The sequence below is a fragment of the Leptopilina boulardi genome, unplaced genomic scaffold (genome assembly GCF_019393585.1).
Source record: "Leptopilina boulardi isolate dan_hultmark-lab unplaced genomic scaffold, ZJU_Lbou_2.1 LbouV2_273, whole genome shotgun sequence".
Classification (NCBI taxonomy): domain Eukaryota; kingdom Metazoa; phylum Arthropoda; class Insecta; order Hymenoptera; family Figitidae; genus Leptopilina; species Leptopilina boulardi.
In genome coordinates this window covers 228,871-246,335 of record NW_026137833.1, presented here as the reverse complement: position 1 = coordinate 246,335, position 17,465 = coordinate 228,871, and the positions used below count along the sequence as shown (strand labels likewise).

Genomic DNA, 17,465 nt, shown 5'->3' with positions numbered 1-17,465 from the left:
AAAATAAAATTTTTTTAGTGTAATTTAGGTCAGGGAAAAGTCAAGGAATTTTTTTCCTAGCAGTTGTTAGACACCCTGTTAATCGAAAAATCATTTAACAGAATTTTTAATTGATAGAATTTTCATTTGTTCGAAATTGCAAATGACCGAACAAACAATCGACAGAAAGATTTTTCAAAGCAATTTTTAAAATTAACCAATCACAATTTTATGCATAAAATTGTGATTGGTTGATTTAAAAAATCGCGCCGAAATCGATTGTTTGTTCGGTCATTTGCAATTTCGGACAAATGAAAATTCTATCAATTAGAAATTCTGTTAAATGATTTTTCGCTTAAGTAAAAATTCTGTAGTATGAAAAATCGGTTAAATGGAAATTATATGAAATAATAATTCGAACAAATGAAAATTCACCTGAAAGAAAATTCTATGCAATTAAATTTTACCCAATAAAAATTCTTTAAAATGCCTATTATGTTAAATGAAAATTCGAGCAAATAAAAATTCTGACAAATAAAAATTCGAACAAATAAAAATTCTATGAAGTGAATTTTCGGTTATATAAAAATTCTGTAATATAGAAAATCGTTTTGATGAAAATTCTGCAAAATACGAATTCGAACAAATAAAATTTCGGTTCAAAAATAATTATGACAAATGATATTTCATAAAATGAAAATTCTAACTAATGATTTCTAGAACATAATCATGTGTCCCTCATAAAGTAGTAAATAATAAAGATGAGTGTTTTTTTAAAATCTGAATTATCTCATTATCTATTTCTTTACGTTAGTTCATGAAGCTTTCTATAGATGTCCATAGCGCGCCAATTTTAGTTCTATTTATTTCTACTTTACCATGGTAAATAATCCTTTATAAAAATACTCTAACCTTGAGAAGAAACAAGTTGTTATTGTGTCTTTTTTCATTATGAGACCATTTAAGTTAACTTAACGTTACGCAACATCTCTTATTTCATAAGGAAGATTTTCAAAAAGAAACTGCATTACCTTTTAAGCGAAGACAGTTCTTTATTATCTTATACCAATATACAAATGGATTCTGATTTATAGTTTTGATTTTTGTTACCCACACAGCACAAAATATTATTATAATATTAAAATTTTGCAATGATCGCAGCAGATTGCATTGTTGCAAAATTGAAACCCTAATGCTGAAATGTTTTACAATATTCTGGCAATATTTCATATGATGCGACCTCTTTCAAATACAATACCTTTTACAATACCTAATAGTTATATTAAAAATTTTTAATTGTTAAATTAATAACATTTACAATATTCATTTTATCACCAAGATAAATCATTGTCTTAGATTGTTAAGGCCCAAGTGAAACATGTATTCATTCAAAAGGTTTTAGAGTAAGAAAATGTGCACATCATCATCATATCTGTTTCATACCAATAGAATCTACTCTTTCTTTTGTTGAACAAGTTATATAATTTTAATTCCCAACACTGCGGTTTACAGTAGACCCATAATATCATCAAATGAATTATTTGTAATGTAAAAAAAAAATTCTAACGAAATTGTTGGACAAAAAATCTTATCTCTAGTCTACGCAAGAGATTGAGCTCGGGTATAGAAGAATTAACTAAATTCTATAATTATCTGTGGATTTATTGAGATATTTATAATTTTTTTAGGCTCTATAAATTTAATCAAAATTAGAATTTGGAACATTTGTTCAATTAATGGTTTACAGGCTTTTTTTTAAATAATATATAGTATAGATGCCAGCAAAAAAGAAAAATATGCCTTGAAAGGAATCGATGAGAATAGATACAATCTAAATACGTTTCAATGACATTTTAGATTTTACAATCCTAGTTTAAGACAATTTCAATAGAAATTTATTTTACGCGCACTTGGCGATATATAATTATAAAAATTATAGCACTTTTTTGTTTGATTACTTTTTTTAAATTTTCTGCTTTCATTAAAGTGCTGTATTAATTTTTTATATAAATGAATAAGAAGAGGATCTCTAACTAAAATGTTGAATATAATATATTTTTGACTACAGTGCATAATTTAAAGAAACTTCGAATACTACTAAATATTAAATATATGTGTCGAAAGTCGTCTAAATACAAAAAATAGAATGATTTTGTATCACTTTTTCCAAGTAGCACTATGTAATGGGTGTTATATGATATCATATATAAGGATATTTCCTACATCAGTATTAGGGCGTTGTCAAAGTTATATAATAAGCAGATCAGGAATTATAAAACGTTTACTTGGATTCATTGGGATTTAGAACTTCTACAGAGAACTCATTGCCTGAAACATTATTGGCCTTATTGTCCGTTTTGCTTTTAGCATCACCGTTGGGAGACTTTACTGCTAGAATCGATACACCATCGGGCTCCAGTGGCGAGGAGGAGGCTTGCCCAACCTCCCGTTGACTGCCATTTTGACCTGAGAAGTCTTCAAACCCCACTTCACTCTCTTTGCTTCTATCATCATTCCATTCCACTGAATTAACGGTCGCGACCTTACTATTCTTGTGGATATAGTACCAATTGCCTATTCGAAAGCCCCAATCCTTTCTATCAGGGTCGAACTTTAGGGTTTCTGCCAAAAGAAACAAGAAATTCATTATAGCTATATGTACTTTGAACTTTATTGCTCCGCGAATAAATGTTATTGGTCTTATTATTTGATAAATATCAAACAATTGATAAAAGTTCTATTCAATTCTAATCTCCGAAAAAACTAATAATTTTCTATAAAAGGTTTTGATAAAAATTCTATCAAATTCTATCCTCCAAAAAATCTAAAATCGAAACGTTAAAGATGTTTTAGATATACCTGTATATCTTTCCTGTTCAAAAATTGGCAAAATTTTGTAGAAATACTAATTTAGTATATTAATTGGGACATAACATCAATGAATGATTAGAATAAGTCGGATGGGTCACCAATTAAATTCATTATTAGGAGGTGAACTAAGGCCACAGTTCCATGACAGCGTTTTGCGTTGCGTTTTGTTACTAGATCATGAGTGTAAAAGAAATGAAGATATATATATATATATTTGCTATGTTTACACTCATGGCCTAGTTGCAAAACGCAACGCAAAACGTTGTCATGGGACTGCTGCTTAACTGAATTCAATAAACTAATCATTGTCTAGGGTACCAAGAAATATCTATTTTCAACCCAGTGGGCAAAGGGATGTCTTAAAAGCGTCTAAAAGACGTCTCATTTTGTCTGCAGACATCTGGGGGACAATGATAGTAAAGTCTCGGAGACATCACAAAGACAACTAAAAGACGTCCATAAGACGTTTTTTGGACGTCTAAAAGACATCTTTCAGACGTCCTATAAGAAAGGGAGAGATTTTTTCCAACCTCATTCCTTCAGATCTTCTTAAATAGACATTTCTTTCACAATATTTTTTAAATTGAAGTACAATAATACTGTATTAAGGATCAGTTTCACCAACTCCGGTTAAAAGATAATCAGCGATTAAATCCCTAACCGACCAATCATGAGCGGTTAAATTGGCTTTAATCGCCGATTAACTTTTAACCGGAGTTTGTGAAACTGGCCCTAAATTTATTTTAAGTTTAATTTTATATTTTTAAAATTATACAGAATTAATGAAAAAATATTTATGGAACTAAGATCGAACTCGGATACTTTGAGTTTTTGAAGCATTGCGCCTTAAGCACCTCAGCTGTTGAAAACAGATATGAATCTCTATAAAGTTCACGATCTCACTTCTCAATAAAATGAATTTAACTTAGAAAAATTCCAATAACTTTTATCTTCAGCAGTTTCGAAGTCCAAGTTAAACTTAGAAAATGACATTATTTTTTATCTATTTATGAAAATTTTTCTATTTTCAAAATTTGAAACAAAAATTGTCTTTAGGACATCTTAATGAAGTCTAATGGCCAAGACATATAGAACATTCTTAGGACGTCTTTAAGACGTCTTTTGTCACAAGTCCAAAAAACGTCTGCAAAAAGTTATCCTTAGGACGTCTTTTGAACAAGTGTGCCCACTGGGAACGTTGAAGCAGTATCTTTTGTTTTGGAATTTATTAGAACAATATCAATTTTTAGTTACGCATGCGATCTTAATCAGACATTATAAATTAATTATATTGATTGATTACTCCATTTAACAAAAACATTTAGATCGTCCTGCAACCTCTCACAGAGACAGATGTAGATGAGACAAACAAGTTAGAACCCTCTAAGGTATATCAAATGTTCAATAAAACCAAGCTTCCCTCTTTATGTTTATTGACAAATATATTATACTTCCGGCATAAAGCCTTATACCGTTTTTTTAAAAGCAGTTTTTGCATGTAAAATTGCAATAGAATTCCATCCATTTTTAATTTTTAAAATAGTTTGAGCATGATTCATTAAATACTACCCTAATGAAGATGTTTTAATTTCTACATTTGCTATTTTTTAGATTCTTTGATAAATTGTTTGCTTAAGTATTACTTACTTAAGTCTACAAGAGAAAATTGTCCCTCTATATTTTTATTTATTCCTCCGGAATTCAGCAATATCTTTCCCAAACTTTCAAAGGCAATAACGGTTTTGGTATTTCTGAACCAATTATGAAAGGCATCAGCAAGACGATCGCGTTGATGATGAATGCGAGTCAGGATATTATCTGCATAAAACAAAAAATTTTTTTTTAATTATATCATTCTACAAAGCAGAAACTTGTTATAATACTTTGGTATAGTTAATTTTCAGATGTTTCTAAAAGAGTTACTAAACAAATCTTAAAATGTATTATTTTTTTAAAGTTTAAGTTATTTAGAAGGCGTGTTTTATTGTTATATTCATTAAGATGTTTCTTATTGCAGTGATTATTATTTATTTAAATTCTTGATTTAAAAAATATGAACAAAAAGAAAACAAAATCAATTCTACAATAAGCTGATATTTCCAAAAGTAGCAAATGCAAATAATAATCGTATTAAATTTTTCAACTTTTATTTTGTTTTCTCAATCGGGCCAATACGTAATAATCAAAATAAGCCATAGGTATAAGAAAATAATTAATTTCATAAAGAAATTATTGATTATTTGTCGATTTATTAATGTTTCTACATACTTTCTGAATTTAAATAAGTGAAAATTTAGAGAGTATATGCACTTCCAGGCAATTGGAAAGTTTTTAACGGAGTCATATCTGTTAATTGAAAATTGCGTAAAACTATTATTTACAAAAAGAAATCGCTGTAAAACCCGTTTAATTAAAATCTCTTATAATTTTAACAGTTACTTATATGTATATAACTACACTTATAAGTTGCATATGGGAAAATCCACGAAACTTTTAACTTTCAAGAAAAAAAAATTCTTTTTTTAATTTGCAGGCACATTGATGTCACTTTGTAATACACGTTTAAGTTCACTTTAGCACTACAAATTTATATGCGTGATTCATTTTAAGCTCACGCCGTCAATGTTTAATTCTTTAAACTCTTTAATGTTAATAAATTACATATAAAATTGAAAAATTCAACTTTTTTTATTTTTGATATCGGAGTGGTTTCGAAAGTATTTTCGTCCTCTAAACACGATTCTGACATCCAAATTTGCTTATCAGGATTTTGAGAAAATAGGGGGTAAAGTGTTTTCAGCATATTCTTAACTTAATAAAATTTATTTCACTCAAAATCCTTAAGCGGCGTTTTTGTGTTCAAATATATGTATGAAAATGTTTCGATCACACCATAGATTGACCTGTTTAAAGCAAAAATGAAGTTGTACGTGCCTTTCAAAAATGTATAAATTTAAATGAAATTACGATTTTTATTATCATCTTTAAATTATTGCCACAGGAATATAATTAAGGGCACATCATTGAAAAAGGTGTTAAAATTTTTGTTTTTTCATCACCTTTTAAGAAATGCATTGAACTTTTATTTTTATCCAACGCCGTAATAGATATTTTCATAAGAAGACGTTCAACTGAATTTTTTTAAAAAGTGCTATCACTCAATCGAACCTTCGTATTTTTAGTTTTAGTGGTGGTACACTAATAAGATAGTGAAAATTTTTTGACAAAATATGTCTGTTAGATATTTCCATAGTAGCAGCTGAAGTGATATTTTACACGCCGAAAAAATAAAAACGTTAAGAATATAAACTTTTTCAAGAAATTCAAATGAAATTTAAGAATTTTTACATTTTAACTTATAAAAATAATTGTCAAATAAATATTTTGTTCTAATACTGCACATAAATGTTCCTTTGTATATAATTTAGCAAAAAAAAAAAAAAAAATGATACTCAAAGTTTCAATTAAAAATAATTTAAATTTTTAAGTGTTCGATTCGAGAATCACAAAAGTTAAAAGTTTCGTGGATTTGCCCCATATACACAAATTTCTATAAACAATATATCTGCTTGAAATTGAAAATAACATAAATTTGTTTTTTAAATTCTATATCTTTATATTAAAATCTAAATATGTATAACATAAAAGTATAAAAATGTAAACTGCAAAAAGAAGTATATATCTTATTTTAAGATGTTTTGGTAGCGTTTTCAATACATCAAGACATCTTATAATGTCTTAAAAACGCTACCAAAACATCTTAAAATAAGATACTTCTTTTTGCAGTGTATTAAGGTAAAGTAGAGAATTCCCAGTGTGTTAAAATTTGTCAATAATATTACGTGAAAAATCTATTTCTAAAATTATTAAAGTGAGAAGATTTTATCCGCTTATTCCAATCTCTTATGATATTGAACTTAGGAGTTGAGAAGTTACATGAATTCTAGTAACTGGAATGGTATTTATATAAAATTCTACATGATTATTAACAAACTGTAATAATCCTACATATAGCACTTACCAATTTCTCAACATTGCATTTCTGTTTCCTGAAATGTTGGAGAGGAGCAGAAAATCATTTCCTAATCGCGTCCCAAGTTAGCTGGAAATGATTGCAATGTCCGCTTGTGAAAACGATCGACAAACGTGCACGGAGAAAATTTGTTCCGGATATTTTACTGAATTTTAACTGAAAGTTGGGATATAGTTGCACAAATGGAATTTTTCAAATTTTTTTTTTATTTTTTGTAGTGATGATAGTTAAAACTTGATATGATATTTTAATTTATTACAAGCTAGTACTGTAAATATATGAAAAATTTGAATCATTAAACATTGGTTTATATTACGATAATTATAGCCAGCTCTCCTGAGTATTTTCTTTCTGTGCACTACATAATTCAAGTCCAGTTCGGTAAAACTTATGTACAATTCTAATCGTATTTGTTTTCAGGATTGAAGTACTTTTTTATGAACTTATACCTTTTATATATATATATATATATATATTATTACACAGTCTTTTTTCAATTTTTCAGAAAACATAATAAAAATTATTTTAATTCATTAACTATTATTAGAGGTGAAATAAACAAAAAATTGAATTTTGCTCAGATGTATTTTCAAACTAAATCATATTTTTATATTAAATTTTAGGGAAAATAATTTATTTTTAATATACAAACAAAATAATTTTTATTCATTAATTTGTTTCTATTTGAATCACAAATAAATTTTAAATAAAAATTTTAGAAAAAATGAATTAATTACTTAAAAAAATAAGTTTGCTTCCTAATTTTGTCATATGTAGTCTTAAAATTAGTTGTCATATTCAGAAATAATTGAATCTAAATTATTTTATTTTTTTCAATAATTGTTTGAACGTTTCTCACAAGCGGTAAACTAAAATCCTGGCTAATATATAAGGACAGGTCAAACCTTCTGAAGCAATGTAAAGCGAGCGATTATATGTATTGCGTTATTTTATATGTATGCGTTTAGTATGTATTACGTAAAATAAAAATGTGTTGCGTGTATTAGGTGTAAGGTTAACATGATGTACTATTTCAATTCGTATATGTGAGTATCAAATTGTGAACCATCAGAGAATCATTAAAGTAGGTGAATTGAGATTTCCAGTAATGGTAATATTTATTTTTTATATTTCTGCCTGAAGTTTTACCGAACTCTTCATTAATAATTTAAATAATTTATGAAATTTCAATTCTGATTTATCAAAACCGGACCTTAATATTCTTAGCTATTGTTCTAGTTTATGTACTGTCAGTACCTTACGGTTTCCCGAACTGAACTTGAGACACAAATATATGTGTTATAATATTTTATGCCTTTTGCATTACAGTTTTATGAAATTCATTTTACTGTACTAATTATTGAAAATTACCGTTTTGCTGTTTTATCCCAATTTCACCGAATTAAGTTCAGTAAAACTCTCGAAACAAATTTTCTCCGTGTGTTTTACTTTCAAGTACTTAAAAGTGTTTTCTTTAATGTCTAGGGCTGCGTAATGAATTTTTATGGAGGTACAATAATGTTACTTTATCCATATTCAGATTTTTCGTTACAACATTTTTTTTAAAAAAACAATAGTTTTTTATAAAAAGTTGAATTATTTACAAAATAATATTCTAAAACCTTATAGTTGAGTCCATAAAAATTTACTGCGCAAGCCTATAGACGTTAAGGAAAACTACTGCGTATAGTAAATTTACCCACGTTATTATTTGGAAAGTAATTTGGAAATGATTTCATGTTGCTCACCATCATTTCAGGAATATTGACATTCTCTGCAGATTTGCAAAATAGTTAAAAATAATTAGAATAAATCTTATTTTTATAAGTCAAACTTTATTGGGAATGCATCAGTGACTTTAGAATTTATATTTTCAGTGTAGGTACTGAAATTTAAAATTAGAAATAATGTTTTATTTTTGATGAACATATATCACTCAACTTTTTTCATAATTCTTGGAGCATGCAAAAAAAAAAAAACGAAATTTTAATCTTAGTATTTCTGAGAACTTAGTAGACATGCTGTTTGTTTACGTTACTCCCCGTCATAAAAAATCATGACAGTATGTGAATTACATTTACGTGCAATATTTCAACGTTGTTTTGTAATTCTTTCAAAATTAAGTACAATAAATTACAAAATAAACTTTTCATTACTCAGGAACAATACCTTTCGTAAAAAAAGTATTCGAAATTTTTTACACTTGTAAACATTATACCTGTCGGGAAATTGTTTTAGTGTAAATATAGATAATAAGGAAATTAGGTAAAAATTTCATCAATTTTAGATCATTTGAGCAAATTTTTTTGAATTTGCTAGTTTAGGGTTCTTGGAGAATTAGAAAAAAATCTACTGACTCCTCTGTTTGGCTCTTACTGGCTGCCTGATGTGCAGGCAGCTGGAGGTGTACAAGCGCCTTAATATAAATGTTCAGTAAAGTTTTGGTTCTGTGTGGATAATAAGTTGATATGCTTTTTCATTTCCTTGAGTTCCAATGCATACAATGAAATCGCAAATTAATTATTAAATTAATAGTAATTAATATATTGTTTAAAGTTTTTAAATAAATTGATGAGCCAAGCTCTAAAAAATTGAAAGTGCTTAAAAAAAGTCTGAAATTGTGGAAGTTAAATTTTTTATTACTTAAAATTATTTTAAGCGCAACGTTTAAGGTATTAAAAGAAAATACATTTGCTTAGAAATGCGATCTTCATTTTATTTACAAAGTCATTTAGCAACTTCAGTCAGTATATATGAGCGGCAACAAGATTTTTAATATTAATAACTCGAAAATAATATGAATTCTATAATGTAAAATTGTTATAATTTAGGTTTTATAATACAATGATTGATACTGAGTCGCGATTGTATTCATATGCGTCATAGTGATAAAACGGTTGACGTACATATCCTCCAAAGTATATCTAAATATATTAAAATTAGAAAGTGTTCACCTTAATCAATAGTACGTTATTTTTTCAGAAAACCAAAATCAGGTCACACTGATCGTTTGTACTAGTTAAACAGCTATCTTAGAAGTTACAATAACATTCTCATTTTTAGTTCTAAACAGATTTCTGTATTATACATGAATAAAACATTTATAATGCCTACATATATCTGTAATATTACATTAGAAATTTGAAAATACTGTAAATAATTTGTATATGTAAGAAAATGATATAAAGTTTTTATCTGGGTATTCCAACAGGGAACGAGCTTCTTTTGACATCACAGAAAATTAAAAGGCATTAAAATAAGCTGCAACGCTTATTATTTTAATCCAATTTTGCTTATTTTAATCCATTTTGGTATTAAAAAATTGGATTAAAATGATAAGCGTTGCAGCTTATTTTAATGCCTTTTAATTTTCTGTGATATAGTGCAGTTATCAATAATAAATTTAACCATATGGGGAAAACTTTATTCTTTATTAACTGAAATTAATGTTAAAATGATTGTGCTAGAAAAACTAGAACACTCCATTTCTGAATTCCATTCACAAAACAAAGATAGTATGCGAATTTTTCATGTAATCTAATCGTGAAATAAAATAGTAGTATACAATAGTATAAGTGAAAATACATATTCCGAGTTTCAGTATCGAAGGTCAAAATAGCTGCGGTTTCAAATCACAACGTACAAAATTAATTTCTTTTACGGCCATTTCGTAAACAAAACCTAAATAGTCCTTTAATAAGGACAATCACTTTAAAGTAAAAAAATAAAACTTCTTTAATATTTTGGTTGAAGCAGTTTTATCCCTCTAATTCTTTAAAAATAGAACAATATTCTCCACTAGAAATATTAAATTTGTACAATACACAAACCTCCTAATGTCGCTGCACAGTAAATATTCAAGCAAAGAACAAATATTGCTAGTCGCATTTTCACTTAATGACGAGTAGATATATTTACGCTCGAGAAAAATGATTTTTGCAACCTACAGAGACACGGGAAGTGCATGTGTCTCTTCATTATAGCGTGAATAGAATATAACTTATCAGGAATCTTTTGTTTTTTTCCGCTAAAACTTAAAAGATCATGATAATTTTAGTCAAATGATGTGATATGAAATTACAGTATGACGTAAATTAAAACATATTTGAATCAACGCGACTTGAACGAAGCATTATTGGGTGGGTGATATAACTAGGTGTCTATAACGGGTGTTCAGGAATCGATTTAGGAATATGTTCGGAGTTGTATTCTTCTGACTCTTATTGTTAATGTGAATATTACTGAATGCATATTCAGTATAACAGTGACAATATTGTATAAAGTCTCTTTCTAGAAATTTTTAATAAAGTGGCACAAAATATTTCCAATTTGGAAATTTAAAAACAAGAATATCCTTTCCTTTCAATTAACTCCTTCATTATAAATGAGTGTAAAAATTTAGTACGTTTAACTGCAACGATAAGTAAATTTTGCGAACCCGCAGAGGGAATTCATTCACGTACAAATTAAACGAAAGTTATGAAGTTAATCAACAAAGCAAAATCATCAAAGAAATGTACAGAAACCAGAATATTTTGTAGTAATATATATATATATATTTATTTAGAGTATTATTATTGGAAGAGAAAATTTGTCCGTGCAAATATCTATATATAAGTACATGGCAAAGAGTTCATAGTAGCATGATCGTTGGGAACCAAATTCAGAGCAAAAAAGGGACTAATGAAGTAGACAATGGCAGAAAATGAAGATGGATCGAATGTTTTTGGCACGGTCTGCTGCCGCTATTTCAACTCATAAATGTGAGTTTCTCTTCAGTGAACAATTCCACTGCGAAATTTCCACTAACACTCTACTCCATTCCCCCAAAACTTGTATATGTATGGAGAGAAAGGTATTTCAAAACAAAGGCATGATTACAGTAGCACTTTTAAAATTGCTTATACCATTCCCATAATGTTTGCCATTTTCCCTCCGTTTAGTTGTTATCAAATAATAGCTATATAAATTATCTAAAATTTTGCCAAACTTCGTAGTAAAAATATGATCTGATATGAATATGAACTTTAAGAATTACCAATTATTTCGGTAAAAAATTCGTTACATGTCAAGTGGGATATATTTGATATAATGATAGAGGCTTACTCTGCAGACTTTATATCAATATATCTAATTATTTTCTTTTAAAGTTCAAGTTATTCATTATTGAAAGAAAATTTTACATTCAACAACTGATTATATGGTATATGATTTATATTTTAAGCAACTGGTAAATGTGAATTTAGCTGGGGTATAAAATTTTCAAAAAGCCTAAATCTGTACTGGATACGGTATGAACTGATTTGTATCTCTTTCAGATAGAAATTCAATGTGAAGATTATTCTCCTTAGACGAGATAAGATATCGATTTGCTCCGTGTAAAAGTATCGTCTGTATTAGTTGTATTTTGTATCACGTTAAATTGTTTCTTTTTGCGAAGGCATGATAACACTAAATTATATATTGAATACATCATTTTGAATTTTCTATAAGGATGCAGTGGATACCAAGTTTTAATTGTAATTATGAGTCAGCTATTTGTACAGATATAATCATAAATTCCCATATATTACCCTGTCCTCTAATCCCAAACACCTTGGAGTGATGGTACAAATAGAGTCGCAGGGTATTATTCTACATTGAATGTACAAAAAAGTTTTGTATAATATTCTATCAGGAAAATAAATCTGTTACTAAATTTTATTAATGTGAGTTTTTCTCAATTAATAAACATGGTAACGTAATATCAAATACTTCAAATATTTCTCCTCCCAACAGTAGGTTTGATCAGATTTTAGTGGAAGTGCGTTTGGGGTCGGATACGGTCGAAGCATTGCGCACATGCGCAATAAAGTAAAAGCAGAGGAAGAGCCTTCTTCATGTTCAGCTTTTATTTCCATTCTCTATAGCCTTGAGCGGATGCCTTACAGTGTTGCCATACTGCGCATCTTCTTTCAGGTTTCGTAAAGAATAGATTTCCATTATAGCATTTTGTCAATTAAAAAAAAATCTGGACTTATGAAATACTTTCACTAATAATTGTCGTTATTTGACAAATTGAAAGGAAATGCCATTTTCTGAAACAATTCTGAAAAGGTCATTATGGATTTGGTATATTAAGAATATTTCTTTACTTCTGTTGATTTACACCTTCCTCTTCATCAAATGATGGTGCTAATATTATTTGGTTCCAAATTCTAAAAACATTGAATTAATTTTTGGTAAAAAATAAAGTGATTTCTGGATTTTTCATAAGAAACAGTAGAAACGCTCAGAGTTATAAAATATGTAGGAATAGTAGACTCGTCCGTATGGATGAGTTGAAGTTATGAAAGCAGGAGGCGTCTGGTTTCTCACTACTACAGCTATATACCTACAACGCTCCCCTCGTAATTCAGTTCACTACGCAGCAAAATGCTTTCCATCAAGTCACCTGCCCATCATGGCAAAGCAACTAAAGGAGTAGACTAATTCTTACGGACAAGATACATGAAGGAAAACAAAATGATAGATATACGCAGTTGTTGATGGATAAATAGCGGAGTTTGCGCAACAAATATCGCAGGTCACTTGTGATAATTATTCTCTTTCTTTACTTTACTACTTAAATAGCAGTTCTATATGAAGCAATTCTGTTTTATAAAGAATAACCATTATATTTATGTACAAGAATTCTACATCATTGTTTGATGGATCGCAAATTTTCTTTATCCTTCCGTTCTCTATAAAATATGTCTTCAAGCTTTATCTCATACATTTGCGCAAACTCGTGATTATCAACAAAACTTTCGACAATATATATATAAAGTACTTCTAACAAAAACGTTTGAAAATTTCAGTCAAAAAAATAATCCAGAACTAAAATGTAGTTGTTAAATTAGTTAAGAAAAGACAATGTAAGGGTTGATTATGCAGGAGAATTACCACCAATACAGAAAATCCATTTTTGTGAATGTTTTAATGGGTGGAATAACAGTAAGTTTATCAAAATTAGCCTCTGCGTGCTTATGGAAAGTCTTTAGAATACGATTCTTTTTCGAGAAATTACCGAAAATACTACACAATTATTACTACTACAAATAATCCTACAGTACTAACGATATTAAGGCGTACTCCGATTGGACGCATATAGGTGTTAGTCTGAATTGCGAGTAAAAACCTCTCTAAAACTTTCCGTACGTACGCCGTGAATGCAGTTTAGCTGAACATATTTTCTTATCGCAGTACTTTTGTAGAGTGACTGACAAGAAAATCTTGCTAGAATTACAATTTGAAAAACTGCACAAGAATGAGAATACCGTTTATTTTTGATGTCAGTTTGTGAAAAATCGAAAGTTTAGATTATGTATGTGTAAATTATTACAGTATTATAATACAGTGCAATTCTATTTGCCTAAACAACAGTCAATATACGATCTATTAAAAGTAGGTTAGTACATTTGTATAACTTTGATAATAATCAAGAACTAATATGTTCAAACACTAGGAACAATAATATATTGTCATAATTGCTATTGTCACATACGACTAGTCTAAAAATCAATAAGTCTATTTTTACTAAGATTTATATTTATAAAGTTAGTTTCATATATATGTATATATTTATTGATTATTTTTAATGTACCTGATGGCATTATCTATTTATCCATTAATGTTATAATATCATAAACACGCAATACAGAATGAGCAGTTAAAGAAGGGATGTTTTGAAATACTTGAAGTTTATTAGTAATGAAGCACTCTTTCGCCGTTAAAGATTAAATTGCCGTTACTTTAGAATTTAAACTAGAAGTAAAAGGTAAAAGTAAAAATGTTGGTATAGAAAATATCGGATCCCTAATTGGCTAATCGTGATTGTTATGCAGAATTTTTCCTTTGGAGTGCTATTAAAACAATTTCGACTTCAGTTTTTGGGAATTAAGCATGATGGATGATGGAAATTGCTTCGGATCCTATTCTGTCTTTTTTAATAGGTATAAAAAGAAGTAGACCATGTTATCTGATATAAATAGACTGTTAGAATCTTAATATTAATCATAAAAGCAGTTCTTTATTAATATTAAATTAATCTATGTAACTAAGCAAGCAACACAGCGCATCTTATGTCTGCGTCATTTTTGCCATCGACATTCTCTAGCATTCCAATAGTGGTATATAAGATATGAGAGTATTCATATTTTAAATCCCCATATCACCCAAAATGTTTTCAAAAACTGAATAAGATATATGAAATACTACTTTTATCATAGGATAAGAATGTGGAAACAGTGTGAAATTGCTCCATTATTAGTTATAGAAATACAACACTTTAGATAAAAATGCAGCACATCGTAAATAGTGTAAAGAATTATGCAATAGATTTAATAAATCCAAAAATAGGAGACATATGGTTCATCTCGAATATTTATGAATGATGTTTAATATAAAGATTTGATGTCCTGAGTGTCTACATTTGGATACCATAGGCCAACCTAAATTTTGATGGAATCAGGTATCAAAGTAGAGGACGCAGTCATATTACGGCGGGTTAAGTCATCTAGAAAATGTCTGCTAGAGCGCTTTCCTTTTCTTGCTAAGCTCGTTTCAAGTTGGATTGCTGGGGTTTGGACGACATGGACTCGTCCAGTTTGGATCCCCTCCGTTGGCTCCCAGGTTGAACGATCCAGTCAGGAACGTAGTTTAAGTCATTAGTGCCCCAGGTTATATGCTTGGGACAATGGAACAACCGCGTTTCGGAGTTCTCTCATCAAGAATAAGCGAATGTAGAAGTGATAAATATTTAATATGTTTTGCAATGTCATCAGAAATATTGTATACAGTAATTCAATAATAAGCACTTTCTGCATGCATGGCACATTCTATTTACTATATTGGAGCTATAATACGAGAAACTTGTATTGCATGCTCTAATAATAAATTCCTTTGGATAAAATTAGAATTTACATTTAGAGAATTTTACCAAAGACATTCTGTATCTTGTTCCTTTTGGTAATTACAACTTGACCTAGAGGAAGCTTTTAATGTATATGCGTTGAAAAACCCCTTTAGGAATAAATTAGCTTATTTTTTTGGGCTTAAACCCTAAAATCTTACATGTTTAGGAAATCCGTGTGTTTTCTTAATTTGCTCTGAATGTTATTTGCTTCGTGAATGAAACAAGAGATTTCTAGATTCTTTATTTTGATAATTGTTGCATTCTCAAAACCTCATGCAGGAATCGTTATTCTTGGTAGTACAATTAACAAAATTTCTGGTTACAGTATAACCAGTGAAATGGGTATTCAAAGACAGGACCTGCAAAGCACCTAAAATTGTAGCAATATTGACAACATTGCCTCATTATTGACATTATTTCTGAAATGTTCCTATAATATTGTGTCATTGTTGCGAAAATTGTTGCAAGTTTAGGTTCTGTGAGAGTAATTTGTTTGCTCAGTATAACTATTTTATGTAACCATTTTTTCTGATTGTATTAATTTGGTTCCATTTTTCTGTATGTAAAATCTAATCAATACTGATAGTATTTAATATTATAATATCATCATCAATGTCTGTAGAAAAATTCTGATTCAAATTTTAATTATGAGGAAAAAGTGAGGAGCAAGATTTTAATAATCGGATGGGCCATGGATGGCCCAGTTAAGGAACAAGACTTTCATAAATGAGCCATATGGATCCAGGCATCAGTTTCTACTTGTAAATTTCTTACCAGTATTTATGGAATTACATTTAAATTACAGAATTTCTTAAAATTAATATAGGGTGAATGATACAGTAGTCGGTCACTTAAGGAAATGTAGCTAAAGTAGTCGGCCACCATTTTTTAGTTCATAATATATAAATATGATTTAAACTTAGGTATGCAAAGTAAAAAGTGACGTACTATTAAGATCAATGAATTCTTTATTTTTCTACATAAGTGATTTCTTTTAATTTTAAAAATAAAAATCTTACTCTCGCAGTTACCCTATAGCTACAGTAGTCGGCCACTTACATTATTTAGTTTATATTATAATATATATGTAAATATTATTTAAGTTTTTGTGTGCAAATTGAAAAGTGAATATGCTATTGAAAAGAAAGAATGTTTTACTTTTCTACATGAGACATTTCTTTTAATTTTATGAATAAACGTAAAGTGGCCGAACTTAGTCTCACCTACCCTACATTGGTAGATTAAGTTTTTTAAATTTGTGATCATTTTTAACAGTGAACCACGCTATTCTGACATATCGTTGATTTTGATCTATATTTGATTTGGCCACAACTGTTTGATCTTTTTATACTATATGAAAAAGAGTAAAAGCTACTAATTTTACAAAAATGTTAAGTCTGGTTGCGTCGTGGGAGAGGAATTACGTTAGGGTTAATTTTAAACATTTTAACCTTTCCCATGTAAGGCTGAGCAAGAGTCCTCCTCATCTTTTTACATAATGCTTCAAAAAATTGTAATTCCAAGTTAAAATTGTTCGTATGTTCCTTTATTAATACACACAGTTTGTCCTCATTTAACCATGCTTGTTTCTATTTCAACTCATATCGTCCCCACAGCACCGAAACTTTCCTAAAGATTTCCTAAAGA

The 17,465-nt window shown here is 28.8% G+C and overlaps 1 protein-coding gene across 1 annotated transcript; it reads right to left on the bottom strand.

Moving 5' to 3' along the window:
- Positions 1–704: 704 nt before the first annotated feature.
- Positions 705–11,332, bottom strand: LOC127281551 (uncharacterized). Its single transcript, XM_051305293.1, has 3 exons — positions 10,714–11,332; positions 4,498–4,668; positions 705–2,601 (listed from the first exon to the last, which is right to left on the bottom strand). Exons 1-3 carry the CDS (start codon positions 10,769–10,771, stop codon positions 2,261–2,263), a joined length of 570 nt encoding a protein of 189 aa, XP_051161250.1. The 5' UTR covers positions 10,772–11,332; the 3' UTR covers positions 705–2,260.
- Between the last annotated feature and the right edge of the window lie 6,133 nt (positions 11,333–17,465).

What these genes read in the sequence shown, in the direction of transcription:
- LOC127281551 (XM_051305293.1), bottom strand. Translation starts at nt 10,771, where the DNA reads ATGCGACTAGCAATATTTGTTCTTTGCTTGAATATTTACTGTGCAGCG. An exon ending in CTGTGCAGCGACATTAGGAG is followed by an intron (nt 4,669 to 10,713) that starts GTTTGTGTATTG and finishes TGTTTTATGCAG; the next exon opens with ATAATATCCTGACTCGCATT. An exon ending in ATTTTCTCTTGTAGACTTAA is followed by an intron (nt 2,602 to 4,497) that starts GTAAGTAATACT and finishes TTCTTTTGGCAG; the next exon opens with AAACCCTAAAGTTCGACCCT.